The 16,327-nt window shown below is 50.3% G+C and overlaps 1 protein-coding gene across 5 annotated transcripts in view; it reads left to right on the top strand.

Annotated features, from left to right (window-relative positions):
* Positions 1-16,327, top strand: part of FBXO10 (F-box protein 10) — a 45,683-nt gene that overhangs the window by 26,355 nt on the left and 3,001 nt on the right. For 2 of the 5 annotated variants that reach the window (XM_074361851.1, XM_074361847.1), the window contains 7 exons: positions 2,497-2,646; positions 4,783-4,919; positions 8,680-8,750; positions 10,561-10,713; positions 11,727-11,996; positions 12,985-13,298; positions 14,414-14,595. In XM_074361851.1, coding sequence (XP_074217952.1) covers positions 2,497-2,646; positions 4,783-4,919; positions 8,680-8,750; positions 10,561-10,713; positions 11,727-11,996; positions 12,985-13,298; positions 14,414-14,595 — 1,277 coding nt within the window. Of the gene's footprint in view, positions 1-2,496; positions 2,647-4,782; positions 4,920-8,679; positions 8,751-10,560; positions 10,714-11,726; positions 11,997-12,984; positions 13,299-14,368; positions 14,596-16,327 lie in introns of those variants that run through there. The other 3 variants (XM_074361848.1, XM_074361849.1, XM_074361850.1) reach the window with 3 other exon arrangements.

The following is a 16,327-nucleotide window of genomic DNA, read 5'->3' as shown; positions in this document are numbered from 1 at the left end:
TGTGGCCTCGATTTCTGGCCTGAGTGGCTGAGACAAAGGCAGGGAGTGGGAAGCTGAGAAGGTGAGGTTGTGGAGAGAAGGATGCTGGGCTCAGTTCTGGGCAGGTGGAGTTTGGAACATTGGTGACATCTGGTGACACGGGGCTGGGGCTTTAGAGAGCCATGTGCCCTGACAGGCATACTTGGCAGCAGGTGGTGGCTGGAGTCGTGACAAGGAGAGGTGAAAAGTTAAACAGCTTTAGTTGTAGCCCTCTTGAATTAATGCCCTGAGGGGACTTTTTGTAGGAAATGGACAGCCAGCTGTTCCTCGTGAGTCTCCAGAAGGGACCCTGAAAAACTGATCTTGGCTGGTTTTTGATGACAACAATCCACGGTGTCTCATGAGTACCCAGAATCAGGGACACTTAGACGCCAGGTGGCATTAGTACAGGCGGAAGCTGCGGGCAAGAGTGCGGACCTTACTGAGCTGGTCCGGGTGCCCAGAAGCAAGGCCTTGATCTGGTGGCCAGGGGGCAGCTGCCCTGCCTCTGCCCTCTAGAACATCCCCACGAGGGTAGAGGCTGGCAGAAGGAACAAAGAAAAGTATCACTACCTGTGATTTTTGTCTTGTTTCTCGGGTATCTGGTAATTTTTAGTTGAAAGTCAGAGATGGAGGTAAGTCGTGTCTGTGTTGGGAACCTGCGTGCCTGTCTCGCTAGGCTCTGGTTATGTTGTTGTGATTATGTTCAGTGAATCACAGGCTCCCGATTCCTCTAGCATTACCATGGCTGGCTTGCCAGTGGGCTTCTCTCTGTTTTAGGTCTTCCTTTTGCCCCTGCTCCTCAGAGGGGGTCTGTCTCCGGGCTCTTGCCCCTCCCAGCAGTAGCCTGCTGCCATTTGTGGCTCCAGCTGGTTAGCCTGGTCGCATGGTGGGTGGCAGGGATTCTCTCGTGTCCCTGTCCATCCTTAGACTTAGGTAGGGGCTGTGTCCATGGCTTTAGGACCTTGGCGGTGGGCCCTTTTCGGTGGTCCAGTCTCAACCTCGGCTCTGGGGAGGGGCTCTAGTGATCGAGGCCCAAGACATTTTCCTCCCACCTCCCCAAGTGGTAAAGCATTTATTGCTTTTCTGTTCTCTTCCTTGAGAGCCATGAGGTTTGCTGCCCTTCCCCCTGCTGCTTAGGGCTCATCCCCTGGGGAAGGGAGGGGAGAGCAACCCGGGAGGGGCTCAGCGCGTCTCCAACAGCGGCTGCTGTGCTCTCCCCCGGGCGTCCGCCAGGAGGGAGGCTGGCTCCCGTCTCCGGTCTTTCTCTGTGAGCACCTGGAGAGGTTCATGGAGACGTGAATAGATGTAACTGCTCCTGGAGCTTCTGTGCTCTCACATGAGTTCACACTTGGCCTTTGACAACGCATGAAAACCTTTGCTGAACCCTTCTTACCGGCTTGTATGGCACCTGAGTCTGTTCCGGCAAGTGTTCCTGTCTCGTGTCCTTGGAGACGCCTGTTTCCCTTAGATTCCAGGCTGGTTGGTTGTTCTGCAACCTCGGCTCTCTGATGGGTTCAAGGAAGGTTATGTTTTTGTATCTTCCTGTTGTGAGTGTGGGAGCAATACTCTTTCCGACTTTCTCCATCCTAAGCAGAGGCTTCTCCTTGAAACTGTACTTCTGTTATACCTTACCCCTCCCAGAGTTTTATCCTAATGTAACATATTGTTAGTACACAGTTTAGCTTAACATAATATATATTTATTATCAATACTTAATTGTTTAAAATAAAGTCTAGATTTTTGATATAATTATTAAGTACAAAAAGAAAATATAAATGGCAGGACATCCCCTTAATAAGCCATGTGCTGGTGCCTTGTTTTAAACAGACTTCCTTTTCTGTATACCAGCACATCTAATTGTGTCTTAGTTTGGCGTTTCAGTGGTTTTTCCACCCCAGAATAATACATCAAGAGAGATGGAGAAGAGGCAAGAACAGGCATTTGTCTTTAAAATGGAAAGTGAAAGGGAAGGTGGGAGAGGAGAGCTGTGTGGTCCCTTACCCTCAGGTGCGTTCTCAGGCAGATGAAGCTACGCACAGGCATGTGTGGAAGTGGTGGGTCTGGCACTTGATTCCATTCAAAGCAGTTGTGCCCTGGGGCCCCTGGGGAAAACTTCATGCAGCCCCAGTGCATGGAGAGTTTGCAGACCACTAAACCCTGTCTTCTCCAAGGGTTCTTTCCCTGCCATCATCCAGTTACTTGTCCTGCTCAGAAGTTGTGAATATGGAGCACAGGGCCAGGCTTCCATCCAGGTCTTATTAAAGACCCGGTGTGAGGTCGGGGGAGAGTCTGCAGGGCAGAGCCGGGCAGGATGCGGAGACGGTCCCGTTCTCCGAGCACACGGCAGCGCGTGGCTGGTCTGCACCAGGTGGAACTGCGCGGACCAGATGGGAAGGAACAGACTCAGGTGTTCCCCGAGCAGTTCTTATAAACACCTCTGTGACAGGAGAACGAATGGCTCTCTTCTCTGCCTAGATCATCATGCTCAGAAACCACATTCACCACTGCAGAGCATCAGGCATCTTTCTTCGCTTGGAGGGCGGAGGCCTAATCGCCGGCAACAACATTTACCACAACGCAGAGGCTGGCGTCGACATCCGGAAAAAGTCCAACCCTCTCATTCTGGTACTTCCCTCCATCTCCGCGCCCTTTTCACGGTGGCTCACCTTTTCTGAGGATGTTTAAGCAGATGTTGCCATCTTGAATTGCTATTGCTTTCTGTCTGCCAGTGGTTCCTGCCCTTTTCTCTGTGTGTCCATGTGACTCTGTCTCTTTCTCCATGTAATAAGAGTGACTTTGGAGAAGTTACTTCCCCACATCTCTCCCAGTAAGGAAACAGGACCAGATGGACAGGGAAATTTCACAGGGCCATCCCTCCCTCAGGCCTGACCCACTCTTATGGGCTTTGAGTTTGGTAAGACAAGATGTCTGACCCAAAACACACTGAGATCAAAAATAAAACACCAAGTTAGTTCATTCTTTACTATAAAAGGACATTTAGGACACTTAGTTCTGAAGATTCTGTTTCACGGATATCATGAGGCCATAGTGAGTTTGAGCTTAAACTCAGTGTGAAAGCCACTGAAAATCCTAGAATGTGAGACCAGTGACATGAGAGATTTGCCCCCTTTTCCACTCCGGCCTTCTCTGAGAGACAGATTTCCCAGAAATTGGGAAACATGATGGACTTTTTATGGGCTTGGAAAAATAATATCCACCCTTAGGTGTAGTACTTACAAATGCCAGAGACTTTTCTAAGCACTTGATAAGTATTTATTTCATTATGGTTGAATCCTTACTCAATCCTGTGAGACAGAATTATTATTATCCCCATTTTATCGATAAAGACACTGAGGCACAAAGAGGCTAGGGATCTTTTCCCAAATCACACATCTAGTGACAGAGCTGGGATTTGAATCCAGGCAGTCTGACTTAGAGTGGATGTTCTTAACCCAGTATAGCTAGACTGCCTTTGCAAATGCCAAGAAAGGCGAGTTCCTAACTGTATTTAAAAAGACACGCCTCGGCAGTGTCCACTGCCAACCACTTCCTCTCACGCCTTCTGCTGTGTAGCTTGTATCTGATGCATGGCTTTGGCTTAGGAAATTATTGCTACTATTGCCAGAGAGATGAGAGCAGTTTGCCTTCCCAGGGACAGAGGGGACAGGCCGGTTTAGCAGGTGGAGGGGGAGAGGAGGATTACCTGGCTTTGTGAAAGGACACGGGATGGAAATACCGTTACTTATACCTCTCTCCCTGCACTTTTCAACCCTGTGAGGGACTGTAGGCAGTGGTTACCCTAATGAGTCTGCCAAATCCTCCAGGGGAAAATCTGGAAGGTTGAGTAAGAATGGGAGAGCTTGCAGCATGAAACACTGTAAAGCAAACTGGACTTTGTTTTGGTGAAATAATTTTGGAAGAGAAACAGCTGGCTTCCTGGGTTAAGGATAAGATTGTATTTAGGCTGTAAATTAACAATTAGAATGAAACAGTTTTACTATAACTTATTGTACCCTAAAAGTTCCGTCACTGTGCACAAGCAGCTAACTGACTAGGAAACAGAAAAACTAGGTTTCAGGTGCAGCTCTGCTACAGACATCCTGCGACCCTGGGTCTGTTTCCCCATTTGCACAGAGAGGGATAGAATGAGTGTCTCCAAGGGTCCTTTTAGCTCATGCATCTTCTGTGACCTCATGCCTCGTGGGACATGGAAACCTAAGCTCCTCAGGACCACACCTTCCATAGCACCTCCCCACCCCACCCTGAGTGAGAAGCCAGTGACTCCCCTATTCCCTGGGTGGCCCCTTGGGACTGCACTTAGCCAATGTTCCCATGTGCTGGGGTGCTGCCCCCTCCTTGAGAAGTGGGAGCCCTGGGTGACATGGCCTCCCTGGATGATTGTATGGGGGATTCTTCAGAGGCTCAGAAATGTTCAGTAGTGTGCATTGCAGATGAAGAAGGGCAAGAGCCCTCAGCAGTAGGGGCCCATGTGACTGCACCCCAGGAGGCTGGGCGGGGAAGACTCCTCTCCTGAGAGTCGTTCTCACAGGTGTCCACATGTGCACCTGCCCACATGAGCACCTGCCCGGGAAGGGCAGGGCGGTGGCCTGGTCTATTCACTCTGTTTTGTGCTGGGGACCCTCCAGCGACGTGGCTTTTTCGGCTGGTTCATCCTGGCTCTGCTCTGGGGCAGCACTGAGCACACTGCTTCTCGGGGGCGTGTCTGATCTGCCTCCTGTGGTGTCTCACGTTCACTTGCAGTGTAACCAGATCCACCACGGCCTTCGCTCTGGCATTGTTGTCCTTGGCAATGGGAAAGGCATCATCCGGAACAATCAAATCTTTTCAAATAAGGAGGCTGGCATTTATATTCTGTACCACGGAAATCCGGTTGTCAGGTATGTGCAGCTTGTACCCAGACCATCCTGCTCACCCTCGGTCCCTTCTTCCCCTCTGTTTCCCTACTCCGCGTCTCTGCTTCACTTGAAACTTTTTTTTAATTTTGGGGGGGTGGTAATTAGGTTTATTTTTAATTAATTTATTATTATTTTTGGAGGTACTGGGTATTGAACCCAAGACTTCATGCATCCTAAGCACATGCTCTACACGCACTGAGCTATATCTCCCGCCAGTTTGAAACCATTTTTGATTACTAAAACAACTGTACTGGTGCAAGCAGAGCAGAGACGGATTTCATGTTACCCCACCTCAGTAACACCACCTTTTGTGTTATTGTATCTGTGTTTTGTGCTTTTTGTGTCTATGTTCCCTTCCAGTTAACTATGGGTGGCCATTCTATTTCAGCAAACTTACTGAGCACTTCTAATAATGATAACAAAGCTAAACAAGAGGCAGCTCTGATCCCTGGGAGGTTACTGTAGTCTGGAGGACATATGTGCCCAGAAATAATGCTAAGATAACTAACAATAGCATGGAGAGTTCAACTCACCGGACAACTCCGGTCAGTTGATAGTGGCTACCTGGGATGCTGCGTTGAGATCCGGAGGCTGCATCTGATGTCAGCATTTATCAGTGGTGTAAGCTGTAGGTGGGAGGGGCCGTGGAGCTGCCCTCCCAGCTTCGTATTCGGCAGACGGTGATGAGTGCTGTCAAAGCCATACCGAGAGAGGGAACCGTTCTGACGAGGGGGCTGTGGGAAGGCCTCATTTGGGAGGTGGCAGTGGAGTTAGATTTTGAAATAGGGGGAGAGCTTGGCCTCTCATGGAGATGGAGAGTGGACATGCCCAGTGAAAGGAGCAGCATGAACAAAGGCAGCTGAGCCTTTGTTCAGGAGATTCGGGGTTAGCACACAGTCCACTGCGGCTCGAGAAAAAGTCCGACACCAGTTGTGACATTGGTATCCAGCATCTTAAATCAGGTCTGTCCCAGGCAATCTTGGGTCCTGTGGTCACTGGAGCCTGAACTTTTATATCCCTGTGGCAGTCCGACTCTGCCATGCAGCGTGGTGGAAAGCCTTGGGCCAGATGAGGAAGGCCTTATGCAGTCCAGTGAGGAACGTGGAGTTTATTCTGTCTCGGTAATGGGGCGTCATTAAAGGTTTTCAGCAGAGGACTCACACAGTTATGTCTGTGCCTTACAAAAGTAACTGGCATTAATGAGCAGCAAATGTGTCCTGAGGGTGTTTGCCCTCTATTATTCCATGTGTGCTTTTCCATGTTTTTGCGTGGCCTTTATATTTATCACTTTGGACAGTTTCAGAACATTCCAGTGTTTTGCTATTCCCTCATTTTTGAACCAGTCCGATTACTAGTAGGCACCTATTTTTTCACTGCTATAGACAGCTTACTAAAAAGCCTTAGTAATTATAGAGCTCTTTTTCCATCTTTTGCATTATTGCCTTAAGGGTATGGGTTTGCATGTATGCGTATTATTCATTTAACACACATTCAAGTGTTTTCTCCATATAAGGTGACAGCAATTTAAAAAGTGTGTACAAAGAGTCTCTGCTCCATGGAGTTGATAGTCACATGTTGGAAACAGACAAACACACAGAGAGCCAGGAGGGAAGACTTACAAAACAAGTGCTTTAATAGGTCTTCATACAGGTGCCAAAGGAGCCCAGCCACGATTTCAGCTGAACAAGTCAGGGCAGGGCACGCGGGGAGCTGACATTTGAATTGTGTTTGAAGAATGAGAAGGATTTCACGGCCACAAAAAAGGCATTCTGGGTCTGGGGCAGTGAAATTCAGGGTGTGTTCTGGGAAAATAGTATAAATGTCTGGGCCTGTGATGTCCCCGGGGGGACTGAGTAGAAGATCAGCCTGCATAGTGGGGTTGGTACTGGAGCACAGAGGACCTCAAACACCAAGAGTGGTAGGTGGAATCATGGCCCTCGAATATATCCATTTCCTAATCCTTGGAACCTGTGCGTATGTTGTCTTACAGGGCGGAAGAGACTTTGCAGATGTGATTAAGTTCAGGATCTTGAGATGGGGAGAGCATCCTGGATTAGCCAGATGGGCTTAGTATCGTCTCAAGGGGACCTTAGAAGAGGGGGGAGGAGGGGAGCTGGAGGATGAGAGCCCTGGAGGGAAATGTGTCAGAGAAGCAGAGATCAGAGTGATGAGGCCACAGGCCAGGAAGTCCAGGCAGCCCGTGGCAGCTGGGAAAGACAAGAAATGGATTCCTCCCTAGAGGCTCCAGAAGGAACATGGGTCTTGATTTAGCCCTGTCAGACCCAGTTTGAACTTCTGACTTCCTAAACTAGAAGAGAATAAGGCACAAAGTCTGCATAATTTGTTACAGCAGCCAGACGCCCAGACCGTGTGGTGCCCGAGAACTGCTGTAGGGCATTGAGCAAGGAATATTACAACCAGACCAGGGTTTTAAAACATGGTTGCTTTGAGGGAATAGGCTGTGCTTTTTCTGTTTCTTTATGAGGAAGGGTAGGGATCTGTGGGAGGGCACAGAGTGAACTGGGAGGTCCTCAAAGTGACCTGGATGAGGCAAACCACAGCATGTTCTTTGGCCACTGACAGTTATGTAACCTGTTGTGTTTTTCTTTTTTGCCTTGGCTGCAAGGAAGCACAGAACTCAAACTGGCTCGTCCGTAGTTAATATCCCACTCTTGGTTCTTGGAGCAATGATCTGTCCCCTTTTCCTCATGTTTTCTGGTACCTCTTCTATCTGTGTTCTGCCCACCCTGTATACACACACATGCATGTTTCTCAAGTGACTGTGGATCCTTTCTGCATGTAAGTGAGATCTGTGTTAAAAGCATACCAGTCACGCATTTGCTGCTATGGCACAGGTCTCAGGAATATGAGTGAGGCATGCCCTAGCCCAGGGCCTGCATCTGACCCTAAATTCTACAAACCCATAGTAACCATCAGCTGATTGAGTTGTAATCACATCAAAGCAGATACTTCAGATCTATCTGAGGGAGAACATAAGGATGTTTTTAGCAGATAATTTCACTCTAAATTTCCACAGTGCATAGTGTAGATGCATTGACATTTGGCTTCCCCAGCATCAACACAATTTGCTGTTTTTCCCCAAGGACATTAACCATTTGGCCCCCATCCTAGAAGATGGGAGGGCTTATTATCAGCCAACTCCTACTCAGTGAAGTTCTGTGGGGTGCCAGGCCCTGTGTTCGGCCCCTTTTTAAATCTGGATTTCATCTTATAAGGCATGCCATTATTTTATGTTTTCATTCAGTGGGTAGGCAACTGAGTTAACAGAAAATAAGGTAGAAAGTAAGCTGTTGGATACAAACAGAAGATGGTAGGCCTGTGACAGGCGGAATCTGATTCAGGCTTTGGATGCAGATCACTCCCAAACAAGCTTAACATAGGCTTCTAGGAATTCTTGACACCACCCAGACTTTCCCTGTTAACCGTGCACCATGATGACGTTTGTTTAAAATGGTGTTAGTATGTGGACAATGGTCCAGAGAGGCCGCAGGGACGTGGTGTCGTTGTGCTTCTATGGCATAGTCGTAGGTTGTTTCCGGCCAATAATAACTGAAGATTGCTGACTACTTAGCTTCTCGGGCTTGGGGGGGTGCCCGTGCCCCTGTGGACTTGAGCCCCCTGGGAAGTCCACAAAAGAAGGTGGTCACCTTGGATGGATGTTGTCTTTGATGCATGACACTGGTCTGGTCTCACCTTTTGTTTTCTTCTCCTTCCATTCTAGCCAGAACCACATTTTCAGGGGCCATGCGGCTGGCATAGCTGTGAACGAGAATGGCAGAGGCCTCATCACAGGTAGGGCTGGGACTGCCTGGAGCCGCAGCCGGCCAGGCGACCACAGCTGAGCCAGCGGCCCTGGCTTCCCATCCACCCAGTCCTTCACCTCGACAGACTGGCCTCCTTCATGCTGGCTAGCATCAGGGACACCGGCTGCACGCACCGGCCATGCTTCTCAGGCAGGGAGGGAGTGTCTGCCCTGTGCCAGGCCTGGCGCTTACAGAATCTGAACAGGCAGCTCACGTAACAATGTCAGAAACATGGATGCCACACAAACTGTCTGAATCCCTCCTCTTGGCTTTTGTACAGGCTTGTGCCTACTCTGGCACTCCATCCCCATTTCCCGTCTGCCTGGCCAGCTCCTACTCATCCTTCCAGTCTAACCCTAAGTGTCATTTCCTGGGTGACACTGCTCTGCAGGACATCGTACTTAATTTCTTGTGACCTGTTTAATGTCAGGCTCCTTTGCTGTAAGGCAGTACATCTAAGGCGAGGATCAAGTCTGTTTGGTATATCAGTGTAGCCTCAGCACAGAGCACAGCTATACCTGGGACAATATAGAGATTCAGTGAATACTGGGCCAGTGAATCCCCCCGAATGAATCCAGCCTGCCTTTATTCATCAGACATTTGTTGAGCACACGCTGTGTGCAGGAGCTGGGATACAGCAGAGAACAAAACAGATGTGATTTCTACTCTCAGGAACTGACATTTTAGGATTGGGGAAAAACATAAAAACTTACTTTTTTTCCCAAGAAAAGTCATACCAACAGCTTACTCTCTACCTTATTTTCTGTTAACTCAGTTGCCTACACATTGAATGAAAACATAAAATAAGGTAGTAGAGGAACTGTGTGGGTGTTAAGGACTGTGTGATCAGGCCACGCCTTTCTGAGAAGGTGACAGGTAGGCCAGAAGCTGAATGATAGGAAGGAACGCAGGAAAAGAACCAGGATCCACTCAGGGCCAGCTGTGGGGACAGACTTGGTGTGCCTCAGGGGCCTGGAGGTCGTGCATGTGACTGCAGTGATGAGATGGGGTCCCAGAGGCAGGAAGAGGCCAGTCCCACAGGGTCTCATGAGCCATAGCTGTCGCAAGAGGCTGAGAGTCTCCCCTGCCACAGTGCTGGGCAGCCATGTCCCAGGACCCCCCACCCAACTTCCTAACTTGTGACTCTTCAACCCACTAACCCCCAGAGACGTGGTAGAGGCGGAGGGAGGAGGAAGGCTGTGGTCAGTCCTGAGCTGAGGCTGAGAAGGACAGGCTGAGGGGAGGGTATAGCTCAGTGGTAGAGCGCCTGCTTAGCCTGCATGCAGTCCTGGGTTCAGTCCCCAGTACCTCCATTAAAAATAAATAAATAAACCCAATTACCTCCCCCCCAAAATGAAATTTAAAAAAATAATAAAAGCAGTTTTAAAAATTAAAAAAAAAAAGAAAAAAGAAGAATAAGGACAGGCCTGTGGGGAAATGGCTGGATTTGGCTTCAGCCCCCCGAGGACTGACCCCCACCAGGACAGGCAGCCCTGCCTGACCTTGGCCCAGGGACTCTAAAGCCAGTTAATGCTTAGTTATCAGTCCTCCAGGCCACTGGGTACAGTGGGTGCTGGGGATATAGGAGAGCACAGGACAGACACAAACCCTGACCTTGGGGAAGGCAGACAGCAGACAAGTCCCTGGAAAGTCAAACACCAGACAGGATTCGGGGTGCTGACTGCTGACAGGGGAAGGCCTGGGAATCCTTCCTGGACTTTCCTTCCTGTCAGCTGTCCAAGTCCTAGTTGCCAGCTTGGTAAGTGGCCCTTGACCCTCTTCTCTGCCTCTTTCCATAGAAAATGTCATCCGAGAGAATCAGTGGGGAGGTGTGGACATCCGCCGTGGAGGGGTCCCTGTCCTTAGGAGCAACCTCATCTGCTTTGGCTACTCAGACGGCGTGGTTGTGGGGGACGAAGGCAAAGGCCTGATAGAAGGAAACACCATCTACGGTGAGGGGCATGTTCCTGGTGGAGGGGGAGGTTTGGGCCCAGCCTAGCCTGGAGGCGGGAAGCCCAGGTTCCATCTCCAGCTGTGGGTCCTGAGAAAGTCACCACCTTTCCCTGGGCGTCAAAGACCTCATCTAGAAGAACAGCATTGATCTCAAGTCACAGCCACGCAGCCCCTCTCAGAAGGCATGAGCCCCTCATAAACCACCCTCTGATCCAGATGACCCTGTGGGGTCAGCAAAGCAGAGAGCTTTATCCCCACTTAAAATAGCTGAAGGCAGGAGTGGATCTTGTGTAAGGATGGGGCCATTTATTTCTGACAAGTGGACATCTGACTCTTCTTATCCTTTCTTTTGATCCAGAGAACTAAAAGTATAATGGGAGAAATAGGGTAATAACAGAGGAAAGCTGTTCTCACTCATTCTGGGACTTTGGGCAAGGCCTTAATCTCTCTGGACTGCATCTCTAACAATAGTAATAGCTAACCTACATTCAGGCCCTGGACTCTTGCTAGGCCCTTTCTATGTGTTGTCACATTTAATCCTCATGACTGCCTTCTGAGGTAGGCAGTTATTAACCCCATTTTAAAGATGAGGAAACTGAGGCACAGAGAGGTTCAATAACCTGCTCAGGGTCACACAGCTAGAAGTGGTAGGGCTGGGGCTCAAAGTGAGGCTGCCTCCATCTCTGTGCAGGGAAGGGTTGGGCTGGATGAGCTCAGAGGGCCCCTTTGTCGCTGTCACCGTGGGCTTGTGTGCTTCTGATCTGGAAATGGGGCTTTGAGAGTTCCCAGAGCACCTGTACACCCCATGGAGTTATTCTAGTTTCGAGACTGACCTGATTGGCATTACCCCTCTTGTATGAAGGAGAAGCCTGCAGCCAGGCCCTAAAGTGACTTGTCCAAGGCCATTTGCAGAGCAGGGACTCGGTCTCCCAGGCCAGTGCCTTTTCTGCTTCCCCTCATGGGGAGTCACTGGGTGCTTGGCGTCAGTGACCATCCCCTTTCGCTGTCCCAGCTAATAAGGGCTGTGGTGTGTGGATGATGTCGTCCAGCCTGCCCCACGTCACCAGCAACCACGTCAGCTACAATGGCCTGTACGGAGTGGCCGTGTTCAGCCAGAAGGACGGCTCTGGGGAGTTCCCTGGGGGCCACGGGGCCCAGGAGAGCTTCAGTGAGGACGGGGACGCCATCCTGTGGGAGACGGAGCTGGAGAAGGATGAGGACCCGCTGCGCCGGCCGGTCACCGTCGCTCTGGTCGAGTCCAACAGTGTGAATCATAACGGAGGTGAGGGCCCTCCCCACGGCCCTGGCTCACTCCACGGCCTCCCGTGCTCTCCCCGCCGTAAGGCCCTTTCAGCCTCATCAGCCACTTCCTTCAGCCGCTTAACCTGGTACCCCAGTTCAGGGTTTCCTCCATGTCACCATGCTGTCCAGTATGACAAGCAAAGCTACATAAATTCACAAATACCTGATTTATTTTCGCTGTTCTCATCCAAGCCAGGAGAAGCAACAGGCAGGTGGCACCAAAAGGCTCGGCCTTGCAAGCTCACAGCTCCCATGAGATTCCTCAGTGGTCGTCCTCCCCATAGCCTCCCCCAGCGCTGCCCGGGGCCTCTGGCTCTGGTGGCTGGTGGATGTCACCCCTAGTGGGTAGTCCTCACCCCCCAAGATCTGCCTCCCATGCTGCTGCTTCCTGACCAAGTCATGTGGCTCTAAGCCTGCTGATTTTGTGCTTTTTTCTACAAACACATAGTGTCTCTAAGAAATTTATTACTTCCTAAGAAAAAGAAAATGTCCTAAAACAGTGGGGAGGCAGATTATAGCTCAGCACGCAGAGCAAAACAAAACAACACAATTTTCTAGCAGGTGAGTCTGTCTGTTTAGACATGGAATGGGCTGCCTTGAGCAGGTAGTGAGCACCCCATCACAGGAGGTACAGATGGCAGCAGGATGAGTGTGTTGTGGGAGGCATTCGAGCACAGGTTGAGAGCCTGGGCCAGATGACCAGCTGAGCCTAAGGAATCTTTTCACATCATGTTTTCCTGGCTACTTTAATGAGGACTTAGTTCAGAAGGCACAGAGCTTCCTTGCTGTTCCTGGGTTTCCTCCTGCTCAACTTGGTCTATGCAGGGCTGGTTCTGCGTGTAACTACCTGTCCTCCCCCTGCCCCCCTCCTGGGTGCACGATTCTAGGAAGGCTTTTCCTACTGGTGTTGTCAGCGCTGACCCTGGCCACCCTGTGCTTTCTCTGTTCCCTGTCCCCTCCATCCGTAGCCTCAGGACTCTATGTCCAGAGTAGTGAGGCGCTGCATGTCATCACCAACGTGATCCACGCTAACGGGGACAGAGGCATCACTGTGGCCCAGAGCAGCCAGCTCACCCGTGTGGCCAACAACAGCATCTCCTGCAACCGCCAGAGTGGGGTCAAGGTCGAGGCGCAGTGCAAGGTGGAGCTCCGGGGCAACGGTATCTATGACAACAGAGGCCATGGCATCATCACCAAGGGTGACAGCACTGTCGTCATTGAAAATGACATCATTGGCAACCGGGGCAGCGGGCTGCAGCTCCTGCCCATGTCCGACACGAAGGTGTGTATGTGTGCATGATGTGTGTGCCAGCACAGGGCATGGCCTTCAAAAGCCCTCGTGCCCTCTCTCCTGAGAAGCAGAACTTTAATCCTGCAGCACTCTGCGAGGGTGCTGCCACAAGCCAGCCTGGGGGACGCAGGTGGGCCTTCACTCGGGAGGCAACCTATGAACTGGGCCCTGAAGAACAAGGCTCACTGGCAGGAAGTGGGGGTGGGGGTGCCACCTGAGGTGTCTTCAGGGCAAGATCGGGGCTGTTTCAGCTCTCTTCCCCTCACAGAACACTCTCACACAGGACCTGGTATGCAGTAGGTGCTTATGAGGAGAGAAGTCTTGCCTTGAGGCCCCTTCACACACTGTTCCCTGTGTACCCGGACTAGCCTTCTCCCCATTTTTTTAAGTGAGTCCTACCGTGTGGCTGTCACTTTCTTCAGGAAGGCCTCCCTGACCCCGCAGGCTATTTGAGGTGCCCCTTTTCTGGACTTCTGAGGTGCTTATGCCCACCCCCCCTCAAAGAGCATTTCCCACAGGGCTCTGTGTCTGTTCCTTTGCTTGTTCATCTTCCCACAGGACAGTGAGCTCTGACCTCCCTTTTCACGCAAAGCCCTGAGCTGGGTGCTAGAGTCTCAGTGTTGAGCCAAACAGACCCATTCCCTGCCCTTGTGAAATTTCAGTCACAAAGCCTCTTGTTGGCCTTGTGGCTTCATGAGTCATTGACTTAGGCAAGGTGTAACGAATTCCTCGCCTTTGCATCTGAGCACTGTAGGGGCAGAGGGAGAGGAGGGCTCGCTGTTGCCTCAGTTGGGTTGCCAGTGGCCCTAGCTTCTAGGACCACGTCCCCTGCTTCCAGGCCTTCGCACATTGTTCCTTCTTCCTGCAACAGCTCTCCCCTGCTCTGCTCCTGATAAACTCCTACATACCCATCGCCTCCTCCAGGAAGCCTTCCCTGGTTTCCTCTGGGCTGGTCTTGATAGTCCTTCCCTGAGCTTCCATGGCTCAATACTGACCTACCTAGCATGCTCTTACCCCTCAATTTTATAACTGGTCATTCACTTACCTGGCTCCCCTACCAGTCTAGGAGTCCCTGAGGTGTGACAAGCTCTGGCTGCCTCTCCCAGGTAATAAAGAACCGGATCCACTCATTCCGGGCCTATGGCATTGCAGTGCAAGGCCGCGCCAAGGCTCTGGTGCAGGAGAACATCATCTTCCAGGGCAAGACCAACAAGACCATCTTTCAGCAGATCTCAAACAACCGAGAATGCATCATGCAAAACAACAAGTTCTTGGTCTTCAAGAAAAAGTAAGTGCTTGGGGTTGCCTAAACCAATCTTCTAGGACCACAGTGAGGTCAGTGGGGAAGCCAGTCCCAGTAACTGGGGCTGCCCCTGCTCCCCAGTCCTGCCAGCTTTCAGCTCTGATCAGATAAAGGCCTGAGCTTGAGCTGTGTGTCAGGTCTGGGCTGAGGACCTGAGCCTGACTCCCTAGGAGGGAATAAGCTTTAAGAGTCAGGAATACGTGGTTTCAAATCTCACCTCTGCCAGTTACTGGCTGTGTGACCTCGGGCAAGTTACTCAACCTCTCTGAGCCTTTGTAAAATCCAGTTAATCTTGTCTGCTTTGTAGATGAAATAAGATCATGTGACCGAGAAGCATACCTAAAGTGTCCGTGCCGCTACCACGGTTGTCCCTTGTTTTTCATATTCCTGTCTCAGGGTATAGCTGCTTCACACTCACCTCTCCAAGCCTCTGTCCTGCCCTGGTCCCCATTTTCATGGCATCACCATCCATTCTGTTCTGGCAGCAAAATCTTTGCTTCTCATTCTCCCTGACACCAAAGTTCAGTCAGTTACCAGTTCCTCTTGATTCTGCTTCTAAAATGTTCTTACACCTGGCACCTCCTCTTCCCAGCCCATGACCCCTGTTACCAGCACAGCTGTTTCAGTTGTTTATGGGTGGACTCTGTTCTCATTGGTTGATAGTGTGCTATACTGGTTGCAGAAATAATAATAACTAGCGTTGTTGTTGGTATCACTTCTGCGCCATTCATCCCTCTGTCCTGTTGCAGCAGCTTCTTGCCGGTCCCCCGGCCCTTAGACCACCCCCGATCCTGCCGGCTGTCCTCTGCATCCTGCCAGAGTCATGTCTCTAAATCAGCTCTGGGCGTGTCACATGCATGGTCAGAAACCTCCGGTGGTTCCTCTTTTTCTGTAGTAACGATCTCTGCTCCTTTTTATTATACACTTTCTCAGTAAAATATATTTTTTGAGGCAACCCCTCATATGTATGTTTATATATTCGTAACTTATAAAATATACAGTAAGTAGAAATTCTAATATTTTCTTCCCATATCCCAGCAGCTCATATTGTGGACTCCGTAGGGTCCACTCCCTCCTTCCCCTTTGGAGACCCCGGGGTTCAGGGTCCAGCCCAGATGTGTCAGCCTGGCACTGTGCACTATGTGCTCGTTTCCTCTCTTTTCCTCACTCCTTCTCAGGATCTCGCTCTGCTGCCAAACTCAAACGCTTGCAGTGCTTTGAACATACCCCGGGCTTTTACTCACCCCACAATACCCAGCCTCTGACTCTACCCACACCTCTGCAGTCCTGCTCATTATAGTAGTATCATAAAAATACGTAGAAGACTTTGTTGCTGGCTTAAGAAACTCGGGATCTGATGTGTGTAAGAGGCAGTTCCTTATAACTTAGGACAGGAAGCCTAATCAAAGCTTCACTATTGTTTTGATTTTCCCCGACCCTTCATAATCTCCCCAAGAGCTTAAGGGACTCGAAGCCCACCAACTTCCATCCCCGGTAGATCTGCATGTTCCAGAGTGTCATATAAAAGAAAGAATACAGGGTGTGGTCTTTTGAGTCTGGCTTCCTACACTTCGCCCAGTGCATCCAGGATTCACCTGTGGTGTTGCATCTGTTGTGCATTCCTTTTATCACTGAGTGGTGTTCCATGCTATAGATGTACTACACGGTTTATCTATGAGTCAGCTGAAGGGTATTTGGGTAGTTTCTAGTTTTTGGT

This window comes from Camelus bactrianus, chromosome 4, assembly GCF_048773025.1.
Source record: "Camelus bactrianus isolate YW-2024 breed Bactrian camel chromosome 4, ASM4877302v1, whole genome shotgun sequence".
NCBI classification, from domain to species: Eukaryota; Metazoa; Chordata; class Mammalia; order Artiodactyla; family Camelidae; genus Camelus; species Camelus bactrianus.
Note: the sequence above shows the minus strand (reverse complement) of the source record. Positions and strands in the feature narration are given on the sequence as shown.